Below are 27,115 nucleotides of genomic sequence, written 5' to 3' on the forward strand. Positions count from 1 at the left end.
GATGTTGGCGTGCGGAAGCTGGCGGCTGTCATCTTGCTTGTGGGCAGGGTGCCCTTCCAATAGTTAGATGTGTGAAAAGTGTGCGAAGAAGAATACACCCGCATATATTTACCTGTATTATTAAAGAATCTGGAATTCTGAATAATTATTCTGCTATACACGAGTTATACACCAATCCACCGATGCCCTTTGTTATGGTTGCTGGTTTAAAAGTGGAATAAAAATAGAACACAAAAAGAAAAATCACCTTTACCTATGAAATGTCCTCAATCCATTCACAAATCAAGCCTAGCCAGTCCCGTTTTGTCTCAGCTTCGCCCTCGCTCACTGTTCCATCCAACTCCTCCTTTTGTCTGTATGTCACCCAAACTCACACTTTTTACGCATTACCGGAAAGCTTCTGATGATGCCTGATCTTGGGCATGTGCAGAAGGAGCAGCCCGCAGCCTCCTGGGATACATGATGCATGTAAGAGGCTGCAGGTTTCCCTTTCAGTCCAAAAAATAAAAATAATTACAATTATTATCTATTAGATATCCACCCTTTTATATAATGTGAAAAATGTCACATCAGATCGGCTTTAATCTTGAAAAATAAATAAGCAGACAGGCCTATATAACAGAAGGGACAGGTGATGTCTCTTCTGCAATAACACAAACTTACCTGCCAGTTCACAATCTTCTTTAAAATATACAATGAGCTGCTTATGCACAGCTCCTTGTACAATTCTGGCTGCTGGAAATTATTGAACTCCCATTCACATGTGCAGGGGCTTCGTCATTTTGACCTGGCCACTTAAGATAGTCAACATTCACAAAACCTAATGAGGACTGGGGTTGTGGCAGTAAAGGACCAGCCTTATCACAATTTTCTGAAGTTTAAAGTTCTGCTTTAATAAAGGGACAGAACATAAAGGATACATTTATTTTTCAGTGCACACATATGTGAACACATTTCCCTATTGGGAGAATGTCCTGATTTTATGCATCAGAAAAAAAAATATTGAACAGTAATTTACCATCATAGTCATCTCTAGGCTCTACAATGCACTTCAACACACATAATAGATGTGAATAGCATTGGATCGTTCTCACCAATGTGTTATTGTGTGCTAGTCCCACATACTGTAATTTTTTGTATCAGCATTCTCATTAATCTTTAAAAAATAGCAGATGAGCTCGTGGTAATGTTAATTTCATGTCTGCCAGCTATTCCTTCACAGATAACACAATATGTGTGCAAAGGTGATGGTTAGAAGATGAGTGTTACAGCAAAAAGTACTGTGGGGTTTAGCCATACATAAAGAGTCAAATAATTTAGTGGCTTCCCAAATTTCAATGTTCCTATTATGTCGATTCATTGGGAAAAAATCCTAAACATTTGTAGGGGTCTGCCTTTTTCTATCTGCTTGCTGAGGTGTAACTTTGTAAATAGCAAAAAAAGTTGTTGAAGTTTTCCTGCCCCTGATAGTGGCTTGGGAAACCCCATCAGGATATAGGGGATTGCAGGGGGTACAGGGACAGAGATGAGAACATGTGCTCAGCCAGGATAGGTGCTTGCATGCCTTCCAGAACACACTGACTGCCTGTATGTATGTAGTGCATTATTATAATAATTCCCTCTGTATTAATGGGGGTATATGTGATATCTTATCAGAGATCACTTTAGGGTATACCTACAGTCAGTGTATCAGCTATATACACAAATATATATGTGCTTTGCCCTTTTCAGTTATCTTTGCTGATCTGCGTCACCTGTCTAGTTACATCTAGCATAGATTTGGCATCCGATGGCCCATAGGTAGCAGAGGTCCGGTTGCATTGGCAGATTAGTGTGATTGCTAGGGTCTAAGTGGTAGGGCAAATAGATTGTTCCTGAACTCCAGAGACTTTGCCTGCATCCCTGCAATCCAGGATCACAGCATACACAGCCCAATTGTCGGTTGGAGGATTTCCTTGCTGTTTTGAGGATCATCTCATCAGGACATCTTTGTTACAATCAACTCCAGAGGCCTCTGCAACTCATCCTGATACTGATCAGTACTGGAGGTATTTGTGGTAATAGACTGTATATATACCCGGGTATATCTGTGCACAATTCTTCTCAGGACTATGCTATGTGCTTGTTATGTGTATTCATTGCTGTTTATTGATGGTATATATTGTTATTACTGTTTTGAGATATAAAGCTTACAAATACTCTAACCTGTGTGTTCATTTAGCTGCAATGGTTAATGTTGCATGCTGGGTGTAGTGGTTCCTCAGATGTTGTTTTATATTGCTGTTATTACTTCTGGTTAATGTCCCAGGAAGGGAGCCCCTCTGCTAACAGAGACCCTGTCCTGGGTGGAGGCACCTCCAACTTTATTATTATCCTCACTCTTCCACATAGCAAAGGCTCAGGATCCTCTTTGTTATCTACAGGTTAGCGCCATAGCTTGTTTTGTGGGAGCCATTTACATGACCCCCCCATAACAGGGCTACACATTTCACATATGTATCCAGTAAAATTGGCAAACCTAGAGCCAGGCCTCATAGTTTACATCTATGTGAAAAAGGGTCATCAAGATATTTAATGTTCTAAACAGTGTTATTATCTACACATCTTACTACCCCTGCGTGCGATATTTTCCATTGATTAGTAGCATGGGAGTAATCATTGGTTTACCAGTCTTTAGATGTGGTGGCTGCTTTATTTTTCTTTTATGGCTTCTTTCATTTTCACCTGTCATCGCAAAAATAAGATTTTTCTATTTGCATCTATGAAGGATGGATGGATTTCAAACATCTCTTCATCTTCTATGCAGGGAGTTGATGCAATTACAGACAAAAGGTAACATTAAATCAATTTACAGGAAGTAACTAGGTAAGGGTATTTCTAGCAACACCAAAAGCTATTTTCTCTACAAATACATCCACTATATATCTAAGGACTTGTAAACTGCAATATATCCATTAATCCAAAAAAAAAAAAAAAAAACACACAACTGCTTCAACAAATCGGTTTATTAGGTTTTGTACATTTTTGTTTTTTTTTTTTTGTTTTTTAATAAAAACAATAGGTCTATAAAAATGAACTAAATGTTTCCATAATACAAACATGTTTAGGTCTGATATATTTAGTAAGGCTGCTAGCTTAACGGGTCACTCCAGTCACAATTAATAATTCAGTTTTGGCTTTTCTGTGTCTTGTGGATTCGAATTCCCCTCAAATCAATAAACTGTATTTCTGCTGAAATCTCTATAATAGAAAACAACACAAGCAAAATCTAGCAGTGACAGTAAACCTTCCATAAAATGGACGAGGATAGCAGGCGGATATAGGAATAAAAAGATCTTCCCATTGGAATCCCTGAGAGAAGAAAGATGCCAGTGGGTAGTTTTCATTTTACCAAACTGAACCAATTTTTTATCCACAATAATTCATAATACTGTTTTATCTGTTCCCTCAAATAATGGTCTGTATTGTGCTATTTTATCTGGTTTATTACTATTTAGAAAATTAAAATCAGAATAATTGAAACCATATTTTATCTACTCTACAAGCAGTAGCCTGTTTTGAAATTTTTTTTTTATGGAGGGCTCAGTTACTCATGCTTCTGCATTTGATAATTCAACCTTTAATGGTTTGTTTTAATTTTTCTAATTTCCTGTTCCAGATATACCCTTTGTGTTAGGGTGTCATTGTGCCAGGAAGTGTAGAACAACCTTTCCAACAGTGAGGACAGGCACCTGTGTAGAAAACAAATAGTAAAAATTCCATTTGCAGAGTCAATAGTTCTGAACACTGCAGATAGGTATTTTAAAATCTGCATGTTGCAGAGTATTGGTATTATACTGTAACATGAATCCTGAGCCTGGCTTAGCAGTAATGACTTGGTATACCTGATTAGTAAAACACATTCCTACAGCTACACATCTGTAGAAATTGTATGCAGTGCTAAAGATTAAAACTTGTGTCCAGATTTGTAGGTGAAGGTTCGAAAGTTGTCCTGCTTCTTATTGCCACATCTATGATGATCAGCTATGGTATTCTCTCTAGAGATCTCCATTCTCTATGGGGTTGTGTCCGTCGTGTCCGTTTCAGTTTCTGATGTGTAGCACTTTTCGTTCTGCTGAGAATTTTTGGATTTCAAGGCTCTGATCCTAACAAGTAAAATGAAGGATTTTTAGTTTAGGAGACCATTGATGACATCACATACAATTAATAAACTCAGTAAAATGTAGTACACTCTGGAATACATGCACTTTCCTGTGGTTTATGGACAGAAAAATACCAGTTCATCTGTCAGAAATGCACTGAGCTCTCAGGCCTATTGTCGGTTGACAACACAGCATTTTTTGTGGACTGGGTATCAGCCCTCCTTGGTGTTTTTTGGTAAACTACTCAACTACACCCGCCCCAAGATCTTTACAACACAAAGACAAATCATTCTGGGGTACAAGATAACAACTAGGAGAGTTTAACACTCTATATTAGAAGTGTAAAGGAAAGGTAAGGTCGGCCAAGCAGGCAGAGGAAATAAAAAATGCACTTTACTCAATATTTTGCAGTATAAACAAACTTATGGTTACAGGTTCTGAGGTATTGGATGTTACAAACAAGGTGAATGCAATAGGGAAATGTAAAATACAAAGGGGATACCAGTTTCCAACAATGGACACTAGGTGGCGTCTAAGGTTTGCCTGAAACACTTGGCAAACTGCACTAAGTTCAATTAGCAAATGTCACTTAGCTGTATATTGTTTTAGAAGTCTGCAAGCTCCTCATGATGTGTCCCCCACGTTTAGATGCACACGATGATTTGCACAAACGCTCGCACAGTGGGTATTCGGCCATCCCACTGGAACTCTTGGACAGTAACAGCTGACAGAATACACCTGATCACAGTAGCCGAGTCTTTCAGAAAGCACTCGTGCTATTGCGTCCGACGGCTGCCCGAACGCCGTATAGACTGAAAGGGACCACACAATCTGGCTGCAGCTCACATGCTCAGCTACTGCTGCCTCATCAGATCAGGTCACACTGGCCTCCTCCCCCCTGTACTCCTCAGCATTTATCACTTCTAGGCTTGTCCAACATCCCTGAGAATTCTGGGTAAAGCAAATAAAGTGGCCAGCACCTGCACAACAGTTAAAAGGGCCACTCCTGTCAGTGGGGTCTGCACACTCCACCGCTGACACTCCTGCATCCTGGGGTGCTGGCCACCCCACTACACTAGTATTTAAACAAAACACATTTATTTTCAACTGTTATGTCTGGTGTTCCACTTCTTGTAAAATGTATCTTTAGGCCAGTGGTGCCCAACTTTTTTCATCTGGGGGCCACTGTTAACATTGAGATAAAACTTGCAGGCCCCAATGCAAACAATCATAAAGGATGTATGTTTCAAACTAAAATATTTGGAATTTAAAATGAAATTAAATTTAAATGTTTCTAGTTACTGTAAGGTACATGCATAAAAGAAAAATGGCAAATCAAGAATTTCTGCATTCACCATTTGATGCTCATTTTATTAATTAAAGATACAAAACAAAAACTATCATACAGTGCTGGCTGGTCATATATTGCTCTCCGCTAACCATTCCTGTACCAAAGAGCAGAAATGACACCATACAATGCGACCTGTTAGTTATGGGGCACCGCTAACCTTTTTGTACTCCAATAACTCTGCAATGGAAACTTCCAGAGAAATGCAATTCATGTGACAGACAGCCAAGGAGGACATGCTCTTACTACTACATCTTCAGATCCTTACATCTTCCCATTCCTGGGAAATGAGGGTTCACTGAGGGTAAGTGGCCAGATGTGTGGCAAGATAGTAGAAAGTATATATTTTGGCCATAATGATCATTGCCATGAAGTGGCCCTGGGAGTCCCTAACATGCACAATTTGAGAACTCTGTTCTTGAAATAGCCCCCCCTAATGAGAAAATATCCCTGATTGGTAATAGGATTTTATGCTTGTGACCCCATATCTGGCAACTTGTTATGTTTAGAGAGCTGAAATGTGTTGAAGCAGCTCTCAGGGACCCCTGTGTATCCTGAAATTTTCATGTTTCTATGACAATCTGTGTAGGAGATATGAAGGTTTATTCATGGGGGAAATGACAGCTGCATGGACACAGACACAGCTCCAATGCTGCTGCTGTTGGGATCTCACAGTACAAGGTGAGCAGAGCGCAACCAAAGCTGATTTCCGGGTCTATAGTAAACACCCACTGTCAGGGAGCTCACACTGAGCATGCTCAGGAAGCTCCCTCTCATTCTAGTAGCACTAGATCATGAAATAGAAAAAAAAGATAGGAGATGCATGCACCCCATCCCCTGCAAGACAAGGACCCGAGATGGAAGGAGATGGAGGACCACATGTGGCCCGCAGGCCATAGGTTGGCACCCTTGCTTTAGGCAAATGTTTTAAGTTATACTCTGGTCCAAGGTAAAATCTCTTTTGACAGCAGAAAAAAAAAAAACCTACATTGCAAGGGCAGGTCCACACCTACCTCTTCATTGCGAGTGCAAGATTTTGAGTGGCTTCACAGAGCTGGCACTTGCAGGGAGGCCCTGGTTCATAAAGAACCATGTTTAAATTCCTTTAAATGTAACACTTAAAATCAACCAAATTTATATATTTTTTATACTAAGCTGCAGCATGCATATTGAAAATTGAAATTAGGCTTCAAAATAATGAAAAAAAAAAAAAATGATCAGGGCTGTAAGAAAAAGAGATCTCGGTGTACATGTATTTGCTACCCATACGAAGAGCAGACAAGAGGTGCGCCAGTTGTCAACCCCTTTGGCAGACATGTGCATGGATCTTGGGTATATGTTAATCCAGGGCTGTATTGGTATTTGATAGTGTACCATCCTGGAGGTGTCTCTTCATTATCATCTCAAAGGAAAATCTTTGTGCTTCTAGCTGTTGCACTGCCCCATTACACCCAGGTAAAACAGTTCCTATAATTTTTTCACAACACACATTTAGCTATTTGGATAGCATGGACATTCCATTACGTACAATTTGCAGAAAGATATGTGTTGTAAAATAAATTGTACTAAACCGTAAAACCCTGCACAGTACCTGCGACAGTCTTCAAAGCTTGTGATCCTCCTCTTTGTGTTTAACTGTGGTTGACCATTTGTGGGACTAAGTGCCTGCGCAAAGAGGAGATTGACAATGCATATTATCACCAATGTTGCACAACATTGCAGAAGGCACACCATTAAAACAGTGAAGATTAAAGTGGAACATCCATAACAGCTTTTTGCATTCTCCATATAAATATTGACCTTTAGTTTCTTTTCCAAGCAAAAATAGAAAACAAAAGGTGCTATATGTCACCAGGGCAGAAAATCTCTGCAGTGCCCACAAATACCACAGGTCTGACTCATAAATGGTACTGGGCTAAAATACCAGGAACAGGTCAAGCAACATTGTTAACTATTTGAATAATTGTTAGTTACTTACAAGTTTTTTTTATTTAATTGTTGTATGTGTGATGCTTGATGTAAATATGTACCAAACAGAATTACTTTCCTCCCACTCAGGCAGATGTTACATCAGTGATTTTGTGACACATTGCTAGCAGCAGAATCACCTGGGAAAAGATTCCAATTTTCATTTTTACCCTTACTGACCCAAAATGCTGCTGAATCTTCCATTTTTCATGTACAGCTCTGGGTTTAATAATAATAATACTGTAAGGAAGCGACATCTTGCTCTCCCAGCTAGCAATTGAGTGACTCCTGTTGCTGGCAAGTTTTCACCAGTAACAGGATCACTCCTGTGACATCTGCCTGTAAGTGAAAAGTACAACTGTAAAATCAGTAAACTCCCAATACTGTGCAGAAAAAAAATGCAAATATGAGAAAGCAATAAAGTCAGCTTCATGTAATATATTTTTTTTCTCATTACTAGGTTAGGCATCATTTTTAGGAAGATTTTTGTGCAGGGGTGCAACTTTTGCCATCATTCTTAACACTTTGCCGTGCACCTTACCACATTTGAATTGAAAGTGCCTGCCAGCTCATTGAATTGAATGTGCCAAGGATGTGATTGCATGTTTTTTTTAATATTTAGGGGTATGCATAATTAGAAAAGGGTATGGGTGTAATAAACTGCAATGCGGTGAGATACAACAGAGCTGGGATTTCCCGCCCTTTTGATTTCAGTATATTGTCACGATGGAAGTCAAGGACTGTGGCAGGTAGTTTTTGCAAAATAGTTGAATATTACACTTAACATGGAACTTGAATTCACATTCAATATATAGTGATGCCAAAAAGCTTCAGCACCTTTGTAAAAAGGTTTTGCACCTGCAAATACCTGCAGTATTTCTACTCAAAAAGTATCATTTCTTGGAGATATTTACAAACCCATTGTTTTAGATTTGTAGGGAGGCAAGCAGTGGACAGTAGGATTTATTATTGATGGTAATATTTTGTCATTGTGATAGAGACAGACCTTTTGCTGCAATGTCTATATCCAAATAAAGACATGGTACATACACATATATATTGATATTAACATATATTGTTTTTAACTGGACTTCCAGATAGACAAGTTTACTGAAACAATAATTTTATCACCCTTTAAAATGGCCTATGCAGAAGATGGTGTCAGCTTTGTGCATGTAAATAATGGCATCTTACGTTTTCCTCTGTCTTGGATGTCTCTCCATAATCTTCTTTAATTTCTGGGTGGCTTGATTGATCCTCTGTGCAGTCTGAAAGCAAAAATCAGACATTTTTGTTTTGGTAGATTTTAACTTTATTTTTATACAGCTTGTGATTTATATTTACTTGCTTTTTAAACTATTCCCTGTATATCCAAATATTACCTTAAGATAACATTAATCTATTGGCTTGAACATCTTCACCTCACTTTAACTCCTTTAATGCTAAACTAATCTTGTGTCTTACACAGCTTTGCAGGTCTCTATGACTTAATATGATGCCTTCTAGACCAACCTTAGTGTTTTTTCTAGTGGCTTACTCATTGGTTAGAAGTAATGGCATTAGGCATTAGGTCATTGTCTATGTCTAATAAACAGACTGGTGAAGGCGACACAGGAGCAGTAAGGCTGAACATAGAATTTGTGGTATCTGTCTGGCTATTCAGGGTGACTAAAGGGAATCACAAGACTTACAATTTGAAATTAAGAAGTTGGAGTTCTGTCTTAGGTTCACTGAAGGTGGAGAACTCTTTGAAATGTCATAATCCTGTCACAAGCGATTTATATTTGTAACATTTTGATGAGATACAAATTGTGAGTTGCATATTGACTTAAATCTCCAATCTTTAGATGAAGTTTAAGAAACAACTTACTTTTCTGCAGTGTCTTGTCATCAACACAAAGCGGAACAGTCATCTTAAAAAAAAAAAAAAAAAAAAAAAAAAAAAAAATTAAATAAATAAAAAGTCAACAGGGTTACTCAGAAAATGGAAAACCTTATCTATCTTTTCTTTGGGAGGATATCCCTAATCAAAATGTCTTTACCTAAATTTTTCTATTTCTTCCCCACGCTATTGGTAGCTGTTCCACACAAAGTTCTTAGGAGATGGTACTTGATTTTATTTGGGGCTACAAAAAACATAGGCTGCCTAAAAGTATTTTATGTTCCCTGTGTAGTACGGGGGACTTGGGGTCCCCGATTGTTTGAAATATTATTATGCTTCTCATCTTGGCTCCTAACTTCTTGGATGACCTTGCACTCCTCCAACTGTTGGATGGAATGGGAGAAATTGTGGATGGCACCACTACATCCCAATTCTATGCTGTGGAGCACCCTGGGTAGGGTTCCAGAGTCCACTCTTTTGGCTCCAATTTAGTTTACCAGACATATTTGGTGTCACTGTAAACATAAATTTTATCTAACTAATGGCTCCCTACTTACATCTTTCCTCCACACACCTGAAATACCGGACAGCACCTCATGCTCTTTGGCCCACCCGTGGGGTGAGAGTTCACTTTTTCATTATGGGCAGGATGGTAACCCCTGGTTAAAGGGTCTTGGGGAGGGAGCGTCCAGATAATTTTTGGAAAATTTTGTGGCAACAGGTTTTAAAAAGGCTCTGTGTATGGAGGTAAAGGATGTAAGGAAAACACCTACAAAATCCTTATGCACTGGTACCTAACACCGGAGGTGCTTCAAAGGATGTATCCAATGACTAGCAATTTGTGCTGGCGATGCAACTCTGATGTAGGTACCTTGAAGCACATCTTCTGGTCCTGCCCATGTTCAGTCACCTATTGGTAAATAGTCAATAAGCTCCTTGAAGGTCCCTAAAACCTTAGACCTCCTAACTCACCTCCTAGGATTCTCGATACGGGAGATCTCCAAGCCCAGTAACGGTTTGATGACTAAACATTAGATTGAAAAAACATTAGAAATCATATCCCCCCCACCCACCCGTTCAACCTTGATTAACCGTATTAAGGAAGTTTACCTGATGGAGGAGCTGACTGCAACATGGGCAACATATAACAAAGTTTGTGCTCCTTGGGATACATATAGGGGGCATTTGACCAAAGGTACATACCCAATGATATTGTTAGTCCCTTCCTTCCTTATTTTTTTTTGTCCAAAAAAAAAGCGAGTCCCCCCCCCTCCCCTATCTTTCTCTCCTTCCAATGAGTTATCCCTTTCTCATCTCCCTTTTTCTCCTGTGGTTTGGTTAAGTAATTAGTGTTAAGTCAAATTTGCTATTTTGTTTTTTTATTTCTGTTGTATTATGTTATATTTGCATATTTTCATTGTACTCAGACTCTATGTTATATATTCATTTTCTAACATATGTAAAGCTAGTCTGATATTATGGGACCGAGTAATATTGAATTGAAATTCCATCTGTTACTGGATTTACCGAATTCTTGTTCTTTGTAATGCATTGTTATTTGAGCTTTGATTGTATTTTGCATAGTATTTGTTGTAACACTACCCGTTTCTGCTGTTCCTGTTTTCTTCTGTTATTTTTACTCTGTTTCTCTATTTATATGCCAAAAATTCAATAAAAATACATTAAAAATTGTGCCATTAAAATGCAAAATGTTACTGTACAATTATTTTTAATAATAACAATAAACAGTATTTATATAGTTTATTACTCATCGCTGTATATCAAATAGACAGACAGATACGGACAGTGACACAGGAGGAGGAGTGGACCCTGCCCAGAAGGGCTTACAATCAGTCATCTTATCAAAGTGCCATGTTTGTAGATGAGGAAATCTAAATTAAGTGTTAATTATTAGTTAAATAAAATTGAGTTACAATCACTTTACTTACTTCTGAAGAGTCATCAGCATCTGAGGACTGGAAAAGACAGACAGAAGACAGAAAAATAAGGCATGTTATTGCTGGTTGTGTGGGGTAATAAACCTTACACACCTTCCATGACCCATTACATGGGTGATCCAGCAAACCAAGAATGGATTTATTCTGCCATTTGCTAGCAAATGTTTTGAATCCTGGTCCAGATCCATTTCAGGTTTGCTGGATCATCTAGCTTTACTAATGAAAGTGTATTCTTTCCAGCCTTGGGGTACTTTTTATAAATCAGGCTCATTGATCTAGCACAACTCAGCAGGTTACAGAGGTCAGAGAAAAGTCCAGTTTTTAGCAATTCAGTATACAGCACGTTTTAAAACATAGCACTGGCTAGACTAAAAAAAATATTTAATTACCTGTTTGCTCAGAGGTGTTCTCTCAAAGTCTTCCAACACATAATTATATTTTTTTATCTACATAGAAAGACAAACTGTTTCTCCCTGATTGATCTCTTCTTGGGTTAGTTACATATAGATAGATACTTTTAACTATAGTGAGTACTTGAACTTCTACATCTAAAAGTAAACATTTGGTAACCTTTAGAAAATCATGAAAAGAATAGTCTGATAAAATAATTCTTGCAAATAAAAAAGTGGCAATGCCCCCCAATCTGTGATCACCTGCATGTAAAAAGTTATTTGTGATACTAACCTGGGGAAGCCTGATTAGTAAGACAATAGATTCAGTAGAACCTGTATTAGACTGGCCTTGCACCTGTCTGATTTGGTATGTTGCATTTAAGCAAGTAATGTTGCAGCAAAAATTTTTTTTTTACTAAGTCATTGGAATGAGTTGACAGTGTGAACAAAAAATGTACCTTTATATCTTTTCCTGTGCAGTGTGTTGAAGTGCACCACATAGCAGGTGCATTGGGTTGTCATTCAAACTGAAACGCACCAACACCTGTTCCCACAATAACTTAGTAAAATGAAAATTGGTTAAATGGGTATGGTTGCATCTGATAATAGGGAACCTTTCTATAGTATTCAACAAAACCAGCATGGTCCATGCTTTAATTTATTTAACAAATACACTTTAAAAGGTTCACCAGGCCAAAAAAACAGAACTCTAACCTTAGAAAAAAAAAGGAAAAAAAATAGAATTTGCTAAGTGGCAGTTCTGGTGCATAGGACCCTGAAGACTGTCTGATGGCAGTTCGATTATTGACAGATGCTCATATTGTTCCTTAATAATGACCTTCTCGCCTGTGACCTTTTCAGCTAATTATGCTAGTGCTTTCCTGACTCAAAAAACAAAAATGTAGAGTAACACCTGATGTGGTCCCCTGCTGCAATAACCCATCTGCTTCATGGTTCTACGTGTTGTGTGTTAAAATGCTCTTCTTCATACCTCCGTGTAACAAGTTGTTATTTTAGGTACTGTTGTCCCTTCTATCAGCTCAAACCAGTCTGACCATTCTCTTCTAACCTCTGGTATCAAGAAAGCATTTTTGCAAGAGAACTGATGTTCACTTCCCTGTATTTCCCCTTTTACAGACCATTTGCCCTAAATCCTAGAAATGGTTTTGTGTGAAAATTGCAGCAGATCAGCAGTTTCTGAACCAGCTCATCTAGTATCAACAAACATAACACACTTAAAACCACCTAAATCACCTTTTTCTGCATTTGATGTGATTGGTAAATATTTGTCGTAATGATCAATTGAATAGGTGAACCTAATAACAGGGCCAGTGAGTGTTTAATACAAAATATACATAAAATGTATTTTTTTTTAATTGCAAGGGTTTTGTAATATGTTTATCTACACAACATAAGGCTATGTGTTCTGTTGTCTTTTGGGAAGAGTAGGCATATGGAAATCAGTTTCTGTAAATCTATAGAATACATTAACGTAATAATCCACAATAATGTTTGTTTCAGCAAAAGTATAAAGTAATGCACTGTACTGATTATATTTCATGGTATTTTTATACTTGTAAAGTAATGCACATGTATTGATGCATGTAGTATAGTATCACCTTATAATCTACATGTGACACTGTTGGTCTCCACATAAAAAGTTTTGTTACAAACCTCCATTTAAAGCCAACAGGGGGGCATTCTTCAACAGCATCAGAGACCTAACAGATGAACCCAAATATTCCCAAGAAAATGATAATATATATTGTGTACCAATGCCAGCGAGTCTGTCCGCTTCAGTTTGGTCTCCAGGAAAAGCACTTTCCCCTCACTCCTGATCAGCTGGATCTGCAGCTCATCACACTTTTCGCCCAGCTCTCGAAGCTGTTTCCGATAGGCATCTTTATCCTTCAGACTTTTGGCATACTGTGCATGAAATTCTTCCCGGGTTGCAATTGCCTAATTTGTGCAATAAACACAACTAAAGTAAGTTATGCAAACCGTGAAAAAAAACAACACCTGTATACATAAAATTAAAGAGATAGGTTTGGTGTATATATATATATATATTTCAGTGTGTATATGTGTTTTAGTTATAGGCATAGTTCAAATTTGAACTGCAGGAAAATAGCTGAATGCACATTTTAAAGATTTTAGCTTTCCAATTTTGAATGAAAAAAAAAAAAAAAAAAAAAAAAAAAAAAAAAAAAAACATACCATGTTGCGCTCTACACACACTTCATTCATTTGTTGGAGAATGGCTTCAATTCGCTCCTTGTACATCTTTGAGTCTTTCTTCAGGGTTGTACACTGCATTTCTAAGACTTCCTTCTCTTCTAAGTACTATGGAAAACAAGTATTTACTGTATATAAGCACAGTCCTAGGGAACATATAATATTTTTAAGTCTGAAAATGGTGGATTGTTGCAATAGAGACTGTCACAGGGTGGTAACACATCCATTGCCTTAACAGAGAAAACAACATGGTATATTATTCTAAGCTAATAGAGAATATATTATGAAATTCAATTAGTCATGTGTACAGCAAAATGATAGAATGAGACTTAAACCTAAAGACCTTTTTTAAATGATTGCCAAGTGAACAGAAGTGGAAATGTGGTTATGCCATGACACTTGTCTGTTCCCAGACACTGTACATATTATTTCAAATACTTGCACCCAAAATGAATTTGTTTTTACACTGCAACATTAATCTGAGTACAATCTTCTTGAAAATGTTACTTTACACATTATGACAAGGTTCCAGGTATCAAAGACCCCAAAATCAATCACAAGACTTTTAAGGCACTACATTTTCAATGTAAATTTACATTATCATTTTTTTATTAACACAAAATTTAAGGAATATACCACCAACAATCAAATTATTTTATTTTAAAACAATTTAATCAGAAATTGGTAATTTTGAATGGTAAGTCTTAATTTATTTTTTACAGCATTTAACTTCCTCAGGAAATATTAGGACCTATAAAATCACTCAAAATTATAAATCATTATATATTTTCAATACTTGTTTAATAAACAAATTGTTTTAAAATTCAAATTAATTTGTTTGTCGGTGGTATATTTTATATGAATTTTAAGGGTTAAAAAATAATGGTGATGTTTTAAAATTGCATTGAAGATGTAATGCCTTGAAAGTCCAGTGATTGATTTTTTGGTCTGATACCTAGAACCTTGTCATAATGTAAAAAGTAAAATTTGCAATAAGATTGTTCCCAGATAAATGTTACAGTGTAATAACAATTTAATGTTGAGGTGAAGTTCAAGATGAGGTGAGTTTGGGGAAAACAAATATTTCACAAATGGTATTTTATCCAGTACTAAAAAACTAGATACTAGATAGAGACTAAATGTATTTGTAGACCACCGCATTTTTTTTAATGCTTTTGCATTCATGTGTATACATTATAAGGTCCCATGGCACTTTAACGTAACTACCTTGTCCCGGAGGTCCTCAGCCTGCCGTAGACTCATTTTTAGTGTGTACACAGTGTTGACCATATCTTGGTACTGCTCCAAGGCCTGCCTACGTTCATCTTCCAGATCTTGGATGTACAGACGTGCCTTTTCTGATGTCTCCCCTTTTGGCGAATTCTGAAACAATTATGTAGATCCCCATAGTTAGGATACATTTTTCATAGGAAAAAAAAAGTGCACAGTAATTACGAGGTGTGAAACAATCTCTGGGACCTCCTCACACTCACACAACGTTAGCTCGATACATAGCTTTACCATAAGGTTTGGTACCAATATTTTAGTCATGGCACTGCAGTTTTCAAATCTCATTGGATTCAGCTTAAAAAAATTGTGACTTGCTGGAAAAGAATTATCCCTGTCTTGGTGTGTAAGGCTGGGTACACACGTGCAATTGTTTTCGTCCGATAATTGGCTCAGGGCCGATATCGGATGAGAATCTTTTGTGTAAACAGCACTTGTCGTCCACTATCTGAACGACCCACCTGGTGGTTCCACAGACGATGGATGGCAATCGATCGTAATGGAAGTGAAGGGAGAGGGAGCACAGCGGGGTGGCGCTCCATCGTTTTCCCCCTCCCCTCTCCATAGAGCAGAATGGTGCTGTATGTACAGCATGTAAGGAACTTACCCATCCTGCGAGCCCGCGGTGTCCCTGGGGATTCCAGCCGCAGAGGGAGACGCCGCTGCAGCACGCAGCATGGCCGAGGCTGCTGCCCTGCTCGCAGCGTGTCTCTGCAGGCGGAGGGATCCGTCCTAGCCGAACTACTGTTCGGTCAGGCAGCATCCCTTGCATCTCTATGGACGTGATTACTGAAAGTCCTGTTCTCGGCACTCCTGTGGAGGTGCAAAGTAGGGCTGCTGTGGGAAGAGGTGCGTGCGCTACCACGCGTGCCTCTTGTACCCCCCGAGGGCATGGAACTCTGCTGCCTCGCCGCGGTGTGGGACATAGTTAGTTTGAATTTCCTGCCGCCAATCGGCCATAGGGGATTCAGTTACCCTCCTATCAAATGGCGCAAGGTCATTGGTGACTCTGGCCATTTAAAGAGAACCTGTCCTGAACACCATTGCCCGCTATAAGCCTCTGTGAACACAGTGTGCTTGGGCGAGTCCTTGTGTTGGTTTATGTTAATCCCGTTTGTCATTCCCATAGTGACCTGGTCTGAAACCTGACTCTTGCCTGAACTCTGCCTGCCCTGACCTCAGATTGTTTGTGACCTGCCTTTGCCTTACCCTCCTGTACTATGCTTATCGGACTTAACATCTGTAAATAGCCCTTGTCTTGTTTTATGTCGATAATAAAACTTGATAAAAGGATTTGGAGCTGGCTGTGGTTTGTGTGCCCAGGCGCATTACACAGCACTTGTTCATGCATCATGCAGTCGTTAGTCTTGGGAAAGGATCGTGAAAGATCCTTTCCAACAAATAATTATTGCACATATGTACATAGCCTTAGCTTTGTGAATTTAACTTCCTGTCTTCTGAGCTGTGACTTCATTCTTTTTCTTCTGTTAGAAGAACTAACAAAGTTAGTTATTGTTGCATTTATGATGCAACAATAACCTACGTGCATTAGTTTACATATAATTGTTTGGAAGGCCACAGGACCTAGAATTGTTTTTTTTTTATGTTTTCTTTTTTTTTTTACATTTTTCTTGTTCTGTTTGTTTATTTTTCTTTATCTCAAGGTTTAAAACCTTAATGTATATGCAACAAACACATTTTTAGTATCTACGATCTGGCTGTAGTATAGCTGCCAAATGACTGTATTTAATAGCTTGTTGTTCATGTTTGTTATTCTCTATTGTTCTGATTTTAAAAAATTGGAAAAAAAAAAAAAAAAAAAAAAAAAAAAAATCAAAAAGAAAAATATTTGTTAATAGAATATAAAGCTATATTTGTTTCTTGGATGGGTCAGCAAAAAAATGTATGGACTTGTTCTACGTTTTAAATACAATATTATCATATTTTTCTCATCTTAAATGACAAAGAAACAAGGGTAGAAAAAACAAAACACACCTGTAGTGGCTTATCAAGTTCAAGGATTTTTGTTTTCAGCAGCTCATTCTCTCTCTGCAGCTCATAAATGACATCTTGACTTGGCCTCTTCTCAATGGCACTCCTTAATTTCAGTGTCTGTTTCCGCTCCAATGTACAGTCATCTTCAGCCTTCATCAAGTTGTGCTTCAACTTCTCAATCTAAGTTTAAACAGTGATAGAAAATGTTTCTAGTTAAAGAAGAAAACTAAAAATAAAAAAACAAAAACAAAAAACCTCCCTTTACCTTCACAGATCTGTTGACCCCTCCAGAGGTTTTCTGAATTGGGTCCCGCGTCGTCCTGGTAACCACCTTCGTCCACGCCAGGCGCCACCATCTTCTTTATGCATAACCTGATCTTACACTGTGCAGGGGTGAGATCATGTGACGTAGATGAGAAAAATAAGGATAGTGATCTTACTGTGCATGCGTGAGATTTTTTTTTTACCCCATTGAAGAAAAAGCTCCTTTTTCTGCACACGCTTCATAATCGGGCATGTGCAGAATGAGCAGCCAGAAGCTTCCTGGGATGCATGACCTATGTATCCTGGGAGGTTCTTCCCCAAAATAGGAGACAAGCTGGTTCGGCCCAATTATCCAGTTATCAAAAATCTATGTGAATCTTAACAAGAAATAACCACATTAACCTCCCTAGCGGTAACACCGAGAGTGATTCGAGGTAGAAAAAAGCTTGCTACAAGTGGTAACCCCGAGTCACTCTCGGGGTTGGAACACCTAGGGAAGGTTAGTAAATGGAGCGCTTACCTGATCCGCCGGGGCCCAGCGCCGCGATCTCCGTCTTCTTTCTGCTTCCGATGAGTCACCGGTGACATTGCTGCGTGTGTACGTCCCGGTCGGGTGGGGCGGGAAATTCAAAATCCATTTGTATTGCATTCAATACAAAATAACTGTATTGAATGCAATACATTGGACTTATATGTGTAAAAGCAGTACATTGTTTTCAAGAATATTTATTTTACAGTATATATATTATTATGAGTATAATATGTTTTTTTTTTTTTAAATTAAAATTTTTTTTTTTAAATATTTTTTTTTAAATATATAGATTTTTTAAATTATTCAGTTTATTGTTTTTAAATGATTTTGTGTTTCAAACTTTATTATACTCATACTATTATATTATACTGTAAAATAAATTTTCATGAAAAACAATGTACCGCTTTTAGACATATAAAACCGGAAAGAAATGAACCACTAGGGAGGTTAAGAGTGCTCATTATTATTGCTGCCGATAGCCCTAAATGGCCTTTTCCACACCTGGACAATGCAGTAGGATGCCACTTGGTTATCTGTGGTTGATACAAATCTGCTGTATATTAGCCCTTTTGGCCCAACCAACATTTTCATCTTCCCATAGTGTATTTTGTCAAGACTGGCTAGTTTTTAAAACACCTTCTATTCCATCATACTTGGCTATGGGATACCCCCAGCATGTAAGAAAACTGGCAAGGCTGAGCATACTACTTTTAATGTCACTGCAGCAGTTATAGCTTAGGTCAGCTCTCTACAGGAAATGAATGGCATATCTAAAGAGATGCATTTGCACATTTATATATTATAATTCTGTTACATTTACCTCAAGTTGTAGATCTCTATTTTTCATAACAGAATTGGTTTTCTCCTCACTTAGCTGGGCATATTTCATGGCTAATTCGTAGATCTCATCTTTGCATTTCTTCAGCTCCTTATTAGAGTTGTCATGCTCTTCCTTCATCTTTTGGAACCTCTCCTGGTACTTCTTCAGCTCACTGTCCTTTACCTGCAGTTGCCGAATGCTAGTCTCTTTTTCCACCATCTGGGCGTTTAGCTCTTTGTACTTTCTGCGCTCTTCTTGGATTGTCTGCTGGAGTTTTAGCATCTCATTCATAAGCAGCTGGGTTAGACTAGACTCCCCAGCAGTGTCTGAACCAGAGACACAAACAGCCTGAATTTTATTTTTGTTATTTTTAGATAGAGTAGAAATAGAGTGGGGTAGGGTTAAATCATCTGCCAATTTTTAATTGCTATCCTGGTCTTCTGGTCCTACCTGACAATCATTAAATAGTCAGGTGGGACCAGAAATTATGTAAAATTTCTACCAATAGGGGCAAAAACAGTAATGAAATGGTTACATCCCCTATCTTATAAGTATTTGTGTCAGGTAATGTACTTAAAAAAATACCACTGCTGCCTGTGTGCCTTTCTGGTTAAGGAATAAAAGGCAAGAGGAACAGAAATCAGTCATGTGGACTAGCATTAAACTTTAACTACTTCAGTTCTTGCACCTGCACACTCCTTTGCAACATTTTCCAGTTAACATGGTAATACATAAATCATTTTTGTTGGACAAACAAGAATTTTGTTTAGGGATTTGGAAACAGTAGCTACTTTATACAGTTTAGTGTTATAGTAGTTAAAAAGTACTTATTTTATAAATACTTGTCCTGTTTAAAATGACAATAAAACTATAATTCTGGTATTATAATTATATAAATATTTACAGAAACAAGAAAGGCAAGAAAGTTTGAATACTAATAGTTAACAATTTACAATGGAGAAAAAGTAGTTAGGTAGGGTAATCTAAGAGGTAAATAGGAACAATTATTTATTTTTTCTTCCATCATTGCTTTAACTGACATTCTTTGCAGATTGAAATGTACCCTTTCCTTCTGCAGATCAGTGAAACAAAGTAGCTACAATGTCACCCTTTATTTCTTTATCAGGTCTGAAAATGTTTAGGAAAGGTCCATTCCTGTCACCCAAACAACAAATGAAAAGTGAGGCAGGATGTACAGTGCAGTGAAGTTTCCTTCGGCAGGCATAGGATGTCAATGTTCACAACTGATTATTCAACTTTGTAAGTCTTTTTTTTTTTTTTTTTTTTTTTTTTAATGGCATGTCACCAGATTTTAAAAAGAAATCCTCAGCTGTAAGCAGGCAATCTGCTATTTCTGCCTAACACACAGTAAATAAAAAAATATCAAGTGCTTACCTAATTGAGAAGAAAGGGAAATATAACAATTGTGGTATACCACCCTTGTGGGATCACCTTTTCTGGGGTAAAAGGTACTCTCAGACTGCAGGAGAGGTGTATGAAGCACACTGGAGACAGTAAATAAGGTTGAAACTGACCTAGAGTCAGTTTTTTTTTAAATATTGCATAAGATAAAACAAAACAAAAAAAATAAATAAATTCTAGCCAATCAGGCAGTAACTAAACAGCAAGCAGATTTCTCTCTCAGTTGGTGGCTAACCCAGCCAACTCAACACAAACGTTCCAGCAACCTTTACTCACATGTAGTACAACAATGGCTCTCACAGGCAGCTTCCCTGTGCCCAGGTCCTTCCATTTTTAGCTGCTGCTCACAGCTGTGCAGTAATTAATGGCCAGACAAAACCAAACTCTGGCCTGGGTCAGAACACTTCTGAGTGACATGCAAAACCCAGGTCGGGAATCCCAGCAGACCTGTTGCTGGTTAATCTCTCCCATGGAAGAGGAAATGGGGAGAAATGTATCTTCCTTTCAAGATGACCCTTTTTGCCATGTCACACAATGTTAGTTTTCTCTTCACTAGAAAAAGCTGCTGCCCCCACAGGAAATAAATCAGATATTTTTAAAAAGTCAAAACATGAACAAACAAGTGCAGCATGAACTCACCAATAATCATTGAAAAGACACGGGAGGGCTCTTTGCCAGTGATTTTCATATACAGGTGTGGGTAATACAGCTCCAGGCTTTCCAAAAAAGCACCATAGCCCTTATGTCCTGTTCTCTGGAGGATATCCAGCAAGACACCTTGTAGCAGAAATTTGTGGGAAGTTATTCTCTGTACAAATTTACTAAGAAAAAGTAGTGCAAGCATCAACATGAGAGAGAAAAAAGAAGGGTAAGGAGAGAGATAAATTCAGTTAAAAAAAAAGAGAGAAGGGAGAGAAAAAAAGTAAAAAGGGAGAAGTAAACAAGAGTAAGGCTACGTACACACCTGCAATGCTTCTCGTCTGATAATCAGCTCTGGGCCGATATCTGACAAGAATCTGGTGTGTGTACAGTGACCGTCATCCATCATCCGAACGATCGTCCTGGTGGATCCATGGACGACAAACGATGATTGTAATTGAAGCGAAGGGGGAGAAAGGGAAAGGGTGCCACTCTGTCGTTCTCCCCCTCCCCTCTCCATAAGGCAGAACGGTGCTGTATGTAGAACACTCGTTCATGCATCATGCAGTCATTAGTTGTTGGAAAGGATCGTGAAAGATGCTTTCCAACGACAATTATTGCATATGTGTACCCAGCTTAAGAAAAGAGAGGGAGAGGGAGAAAGACTGAAAGATTGTTGTATATGTAAAATGAGAGAAGAGAGAGGAAGCAGATAGAAAGAAAAGTGAAAAGAGAAGTAAGGGGATGACACAAAAAGCAGTAAAAAAGATAGATAAGAGGAAGAAGAGAGAGAGAATGAGAGGAGCACAGAGAGAAGAGAGAAGGGTGGAAGAGAAAGGAGAATGGGATGATTGAGGAGGCGGTGAAAGAGAGAGACAGGAGAGTAAAAATAAAGTGATGTGAATGAGGAGAGGAGACAAGGTTGGAGGGACACTTACCCACTTTTCTCTTGCGAATAACAAGGTTGGGGTCATTAAAAACCTGCTCTTCATCATCACTGTTGAGGACACGACACTGGCGCAGGTATGGAGTGATTCTATTTGGGTCAATGATGGAGATTAGTTTGACCCGGTAGTGTTCCAGCTTACTCCAGCACCCTTCATCCTCATCCTCAGACATAATGTAGGAAAGTCACAGCAAAGGTCTGTAAAGATAAAATAAAATGTGGCAGGTCAAGTTGGTATCCAACCTGAGCTGGACATAACTAAATTCTAAAAGCTTCATCTATTTAGCACACTTCAGCAACTTGCAAGAAAGTATTTCTAAAGAAACCTTACTCATCCTACCAGCCACTGTGAGAACTGAAAATAAAATAATATAATCAAATGAAAACAGTATGCATTTCTGCTTTCAATTCCATATTAGTAGGTTGTGGATAGCAAAGTAAGATGGAAATAAATCAGGCCATGAAGTTATAACTGCTTGTACCCCGAGTACAAATCTCAGCAGCTCTATGCAGCTTCATTCTGACAGCCCTGCTGTTTAGCATCAACAAAGAGTGCCCTTAGGCTTAGTCTACATGGACGTTTTCCCCAGCATTTAATCTGAGGCTTTAAAAGCCCATGTTTGAAATTTTCATGCATTCCAGTGGGCTAATCTACACCAGGTCATTCCCTTGAGGCACGTTTTTGAGTGGTTAAACGCATGGTAAACATGGGAAAATACGAGAAAACGCTTCAAAATGCTCCAATTGAATTCAATGGAGGCTTTTACAAGTGTTTTTAAGCTTTTTATGAAAGTCTCTATTGAAAACAATGGGGGCTCTTAAAAGCAATTTAAGCAGGACTTTGGAATCTGGAAGCCCCCTTTAATAAGGAGACTCCCAGATCTCCACCACCCCACCCTGGGGAATGAGGACAGGGGTACATAAACTCCTTTACCCATTCCCTGAAAGGGTTAAAAATATGTGTAAAAAATAAGACAGGCTTTAATGTTAAAGTATTTTATTAATTGTGTGCTTTGTGTAACCTAAACATTTTTTTTTTACAAGTTATCCCACAATGACAGGATGATTCCCACAGCTGCATTCCTGATATGAGCACAGCCATGGGACTACTGACAGTGTGGGATCCCCGGGCACTAGGGGTTAAGTGAGGATAAGTCTCCCCAATCACCTCTAGTGCTCCGTGATTGCCCATTCAGCACTGGAGGTGAATGAGGACAAGTCTCCCCATTCAAGTCTAGTGCTGATTGGCTGAGAAAAGGGAAACCCTGATGACAGCTCAAGCATTATCAGAATTTCCCTTTCCTTATCCAATCACGGAGTCGAGCAATCAGCTGAGCTCTGCTATGCTAACAGCTTTGCTCTCCTGATTGCTCCTGCAGCCTTAGGATACTAGGAACTGTAGTATGTGTTCTTGGATACAGAATACATGTCACAGCACCATCAGGGCTGCGGCAGCAATCAAGACAACAAAGCTGTCAGCATAGCAGAGCTCTGCTGATTGCTCTGATTGGACAGGGAAATCCTGATGATGCTTGAGCTGTCATCAGGATTTCCTTTTCCTCAGCCAATCACGGAGCACTAAAGATGAATGGGGAGACTTGCCCTCATTTGCCTTCTAGTGCATGGGGATTCCTGACTTTCAGGAGTCCCAAGGCTGTGCTCATGTCATGAATGCAGCTGTAGGAATCATCTTGTCATTGTGGGATAACCTGTAACAATCTGTAATACTTTAACATTAAAGCCTGTCTTATTGTGAATTGCAGTAAAAAGCGTCATAGGCATTTATAAGAATTTTTTTGCGTTTTAAAGTCAAGGTTTAAAATGCTTGTAAAAGAGCATAAAAACGCATATAAACGTGGTAGGAACGTTTACATGTTTTTTTTACACTGCCTGTGTAGACCCAGCCTTAGAACCTGATAATCTGAAATAGATTTAAATTGCTAAGAACCACACAACTGTTAGTAATCATTGGTCAACTCTATAGTCAAGTTTTAGTTAAAAAAACATGTAACAGTGAAGTTGTGCAGGTGCATTAGAATCCACAGGACTAGTATATGTTTTTACAGACATTTATTGTAAATTTAATTTGTCTCAATTGGTAGACAATTATACAACAGGTACTGAAAACTACTGTAGATTCCAGACAGAGGCGAGACAGGTAACAATTCCTTAACAAGTGGCCTTACAATAGTGGCAGTGAAGCATGCGTAATTCTGAGAAGGCTTGTCTATCCTCCAAACTCTGACAGTATACAAATAGTAACTTTGAATCATAAGTGTAGGGGTCACACTATAATACACAAATATGTTGTAAGAGAATGTTTTTTATGCTGCATTCATACTGCTTCAATATATGTTTTTTATTTTATTTATTCAAACAGTACTGAATGAAACAAACAAACGCACTATTTGTTTGTCATATTTATAGTATAGCAAGCACATTGCAGACATTGCAAAGTCTTTGTGTTATGTTCATGTCAAATAATAATAGTAAAAACAGTACATCAATAACAACAGTTATTGATGTACAATACCAACAGTGTCATCAATAACAAAATGGAAGGGAAGGATGTTTAAATATGCATTACCATAACATGTATTGTAAGAAAAACAGGTTTGTAAAAAAAACACTCAGATAGATATAGAAAGGAGTTCTCCTTTCTACATCTGTTTGTTGGACTTGACAGTACTACAGAATTTGAGGAAATCACAGCGGGACTTTAAATGCAATGTATTAATATTCATTAGATCAGATCCCACAAAATTGTATTAAAAATTCCAATTATTAAGTAACAATATTAAAAAACAATCATAAAACAACCATCAATAACATCATTACAGATATAGATTACTTTTAGGTTGGATCTCAGTCGTAAACAAATTTGACGCGTTTCACAGATCAAACGTCCGCTTCCTCGGGAAACGCGTCAAACTTTTAATGGACTTCTAAAAAGTCTCAGTCTTATTTTAAACTAGGAAGCAAACATTTAGGCTGTAAAAAAATGTCAGCAAACAAGAAACTAGTGACTTTTAAATCATCCAATTCTACAGGTTTGAAGGGTTATTCCATTCTTTGAAATTTGCAGAAATCAGCCAAGGGAAGCACAATTACGTATCTTGTTCCTTTTTTTTTTTTTAGCTGACTTTTTATTTTGGTTTTCTTTCCTAGAAACAAGACTAAAGCTCACCTATTTCTGGTGAAGAGTATGTACTGGGCCATGTATGACAGCATCAGCGAGGATCTATTTAGATAAACCACAGTTGGTCTCCTTTTGCTTATTTTACCTGTTATTTTCTTTGTTTCCTATTGTCTTTGTTTCTACTAATACCAGTTACATTACATTTTTACATATCCCTCTTTATACTTTAGCTAGAGGGGTGTCAATAAGTCTGCAGATTTTTCTAAATGATAGCTTGATTTTCAACTTGTCAGTAGTAAATCATGTCTTAGATACAGAATACTTAGTCCGTAATACTGGGCATGCACCGCCCAATCTGGTTGTACCTATTCTGTAAAATTTTCAATTCATTTACCAAAACTATAGAATGCAAGGTGGTGCATAAACAATCTCTTCAATTTGTAGTCAGTTACAAAAGAACAACCACAGACGGCTTAGTTAGTGCTGGATCTAAATGCAATTGTACAATTCGGAATACACTGTGTAAAGAAAAAACTGATTGAGAGTGGTTCGAAAACCTTGAAAACTGACACGTTTTTGACAATAATGTGAGGCCTTCAGAGTCATGGTGGTTGGTGCTGAAATCACAGAACATGTGAGCTACATGTTTACAGAAACGTGCCTTTTAGGTCCCCTGGTTCACTTTTCTCTAAATACTTGTTATTTCTGGGATGTGGCAGTGTCAAACTATCTAAATTACCTGTGGGATGTCCTATGTTTTTTACATTGGATAGATGTTTACAGACACAGACATTCCTGGCACAGCATAAAAGTAAATGATATACAGATCTAAAGAATTTTAGATTACTTTGTTCATGAATAGAGATAAGATAATTGGTTTTATAAGAGAAGCATATCATTTTCTTGTACAGAACATAATACAAGTGTAACCCAAATCTTATTTTGTTAGTAATCAAAGGGTGAATATGTTGTATAGCCTTTATAGGTCTTGGACACTTCAAAGAAAACCTATATTTTATTAGCAGGGCAAAAAGTTTATCACCTATTGGCTTATCTTTTTCTAATTTCCAACTTACTATTGTTCTACACTTGTTCTGCACTGTATCCATATGTGGAGCTTTATCTCTATCTTGGTGGATCAGATATCTTTGCTTTCCTCTGCCAGAGCTGACCTTCTAATTACGGATACTGGTACAGACACAGTAGTTACATCCCCAAATCTCACTCCCAATCTGCTGAGACAAGCAGTAGGAATGAGCAGTGTCTTAGATGATCTTCTGTGGTAGATAAACAACTAAAAGGATTTTAACACAGGCAAAAGGTACAGCTTTAAGGGAATGCTATCTTACAAGATAACTGTAAAGAGCTTTTATACATTGTCATTTTTTGTTTATGAGGTGGACTTACAAGAGTGACCATTCAGTCACACATATTTTATAAAAATGATTGATGCAAATGCTTGCAAGCAGTGGTATTTGTTGTCCCACATCTTGTGTTGCTGTCACTTTAACTGGTACAGTTGGCCTGCATGGAACTCTAAATAAACAAATTAGGTTGAGTTAACCACCTAGCCGTTAAGCCCTACCTTCGATGGTTAAGCCCGTATTTTTGTCACAGCCTTACCTCCATGGTCCCGCTGTGCACATCCAGCGTCGTTTTCCTATTCCAGCGTCGTTTTCCTATTCCAGCGTCGTCCTCCGTCCATCGTCGTCCGTCGATCTCCCTGACATATTTCTGTAAGTTACAGGTCTACAATTTTAAAAAAAAATTTCATGAAAAACAGTGCATCACTTTTGGTACAGAAATCTAGACCTCAGTGTAACACTCAGGTGGTTAAAGTGCCAAAAGATAAACTGTGTTGCCCAACAGCATCCTCTCATTTTTTTTTAGAGGGGCACTGTTTGCCATGAACCACAGACAGCTCCCAAAACTCTTTCATACAGACTTACACAGACAGTCAACACAGACTTTACAAAGGGCAGTCATATTTGTTTGCTGACAAAGAATTTATGGAGACAGGTTGTAAAAGCATAAAAAGCATCCTGACGTCATTTCAGAAAAGGTAAACACACAAAGGTTTGATTTGCTGTGTTTTGTATAGGATATAGTCACTTTTTCAATCGAAGCATCAGGAATATATTTTTTG

At 38.1% G+C, this 27,115-nt stretch overlaps 1 protein-coding gene across 6 annotated transcripts in view; it reads right to left on the reverse strand.

Moving 5' to 3' along the window:
- Nucleotides 1-2,987: 2,987 nt before the first annotated feature.
- CARD9 (caspase recruitment domain family member 9) overlaps nt 2,988-27,115 on the reverse strand; it is a 45,040-nt gene continuing 20,912 nt past the window's right edge. For all 6 annotated transcript variants that reach the window (XM_072431505.1, XM_072431502.1, XM_072431503.1 and 3 more), the window contains 12 exons: nt 21,823-22,028; nt 20,885-21,022; nt 18,824-19,149; nt 17,208-17,387; nt 15,153-15,308; nt 13,908-14,033; nt 13,464-13,649; nt 11,290-11,316; nt 9,329-9,371; nt 8,653-8,726; nt 7,082-7,155; nt 2,988-4,145 (listed from right to left, as the gene is read on the reverse strand). In XM_072431505.1, coding sequence (XP_072287606.1) covers nt 4,055-4,145; nt 7,082-7,155; nt 8,653-8,726; nt 9,329-9,371; nt 11,290-11,316; nt 13,464-13,649; nt 13,908-14,033; nt 15,153-15,308; nt 17,208-17,387; nt 18,824-19,149; nt 20,885-21,022; nt 21,823-22,003 — 1,602 coding nt within the window. In that variant the 5' untranslated portion in view covers nt 22,004-22,028 and the 3' untranslated portion in view covers nt 2,988-4,054. The remainder of the gene's footprint in view (nt 4,146-7,081; nt 7,156-8,652; nt 8,727-9,328; nt 9,372-11,289; nt 11,317-13,463; nt 13,650-13,907; nt 14,034-15,152; nt 15,309-17,207; nt 17,388-18,823; nt 19,150-20,884; nt 21,023-21,822; nt 22,029-27,115) is intronic.

Source organism: Pyxicephalus adspersus, chromosome Z (genome assembly GCF_032062135.1).
Source record: "Pyxicephalus adspersus chromosome Z, UCB_Pads_2.0, whole genome shotgun sequence".
NCBI lineage: Eukaryota > Metazoa > Chordata > Amphibia > Anura > Pyxicephalidae > Pyxicephalus > Pyxicephalus adspersus.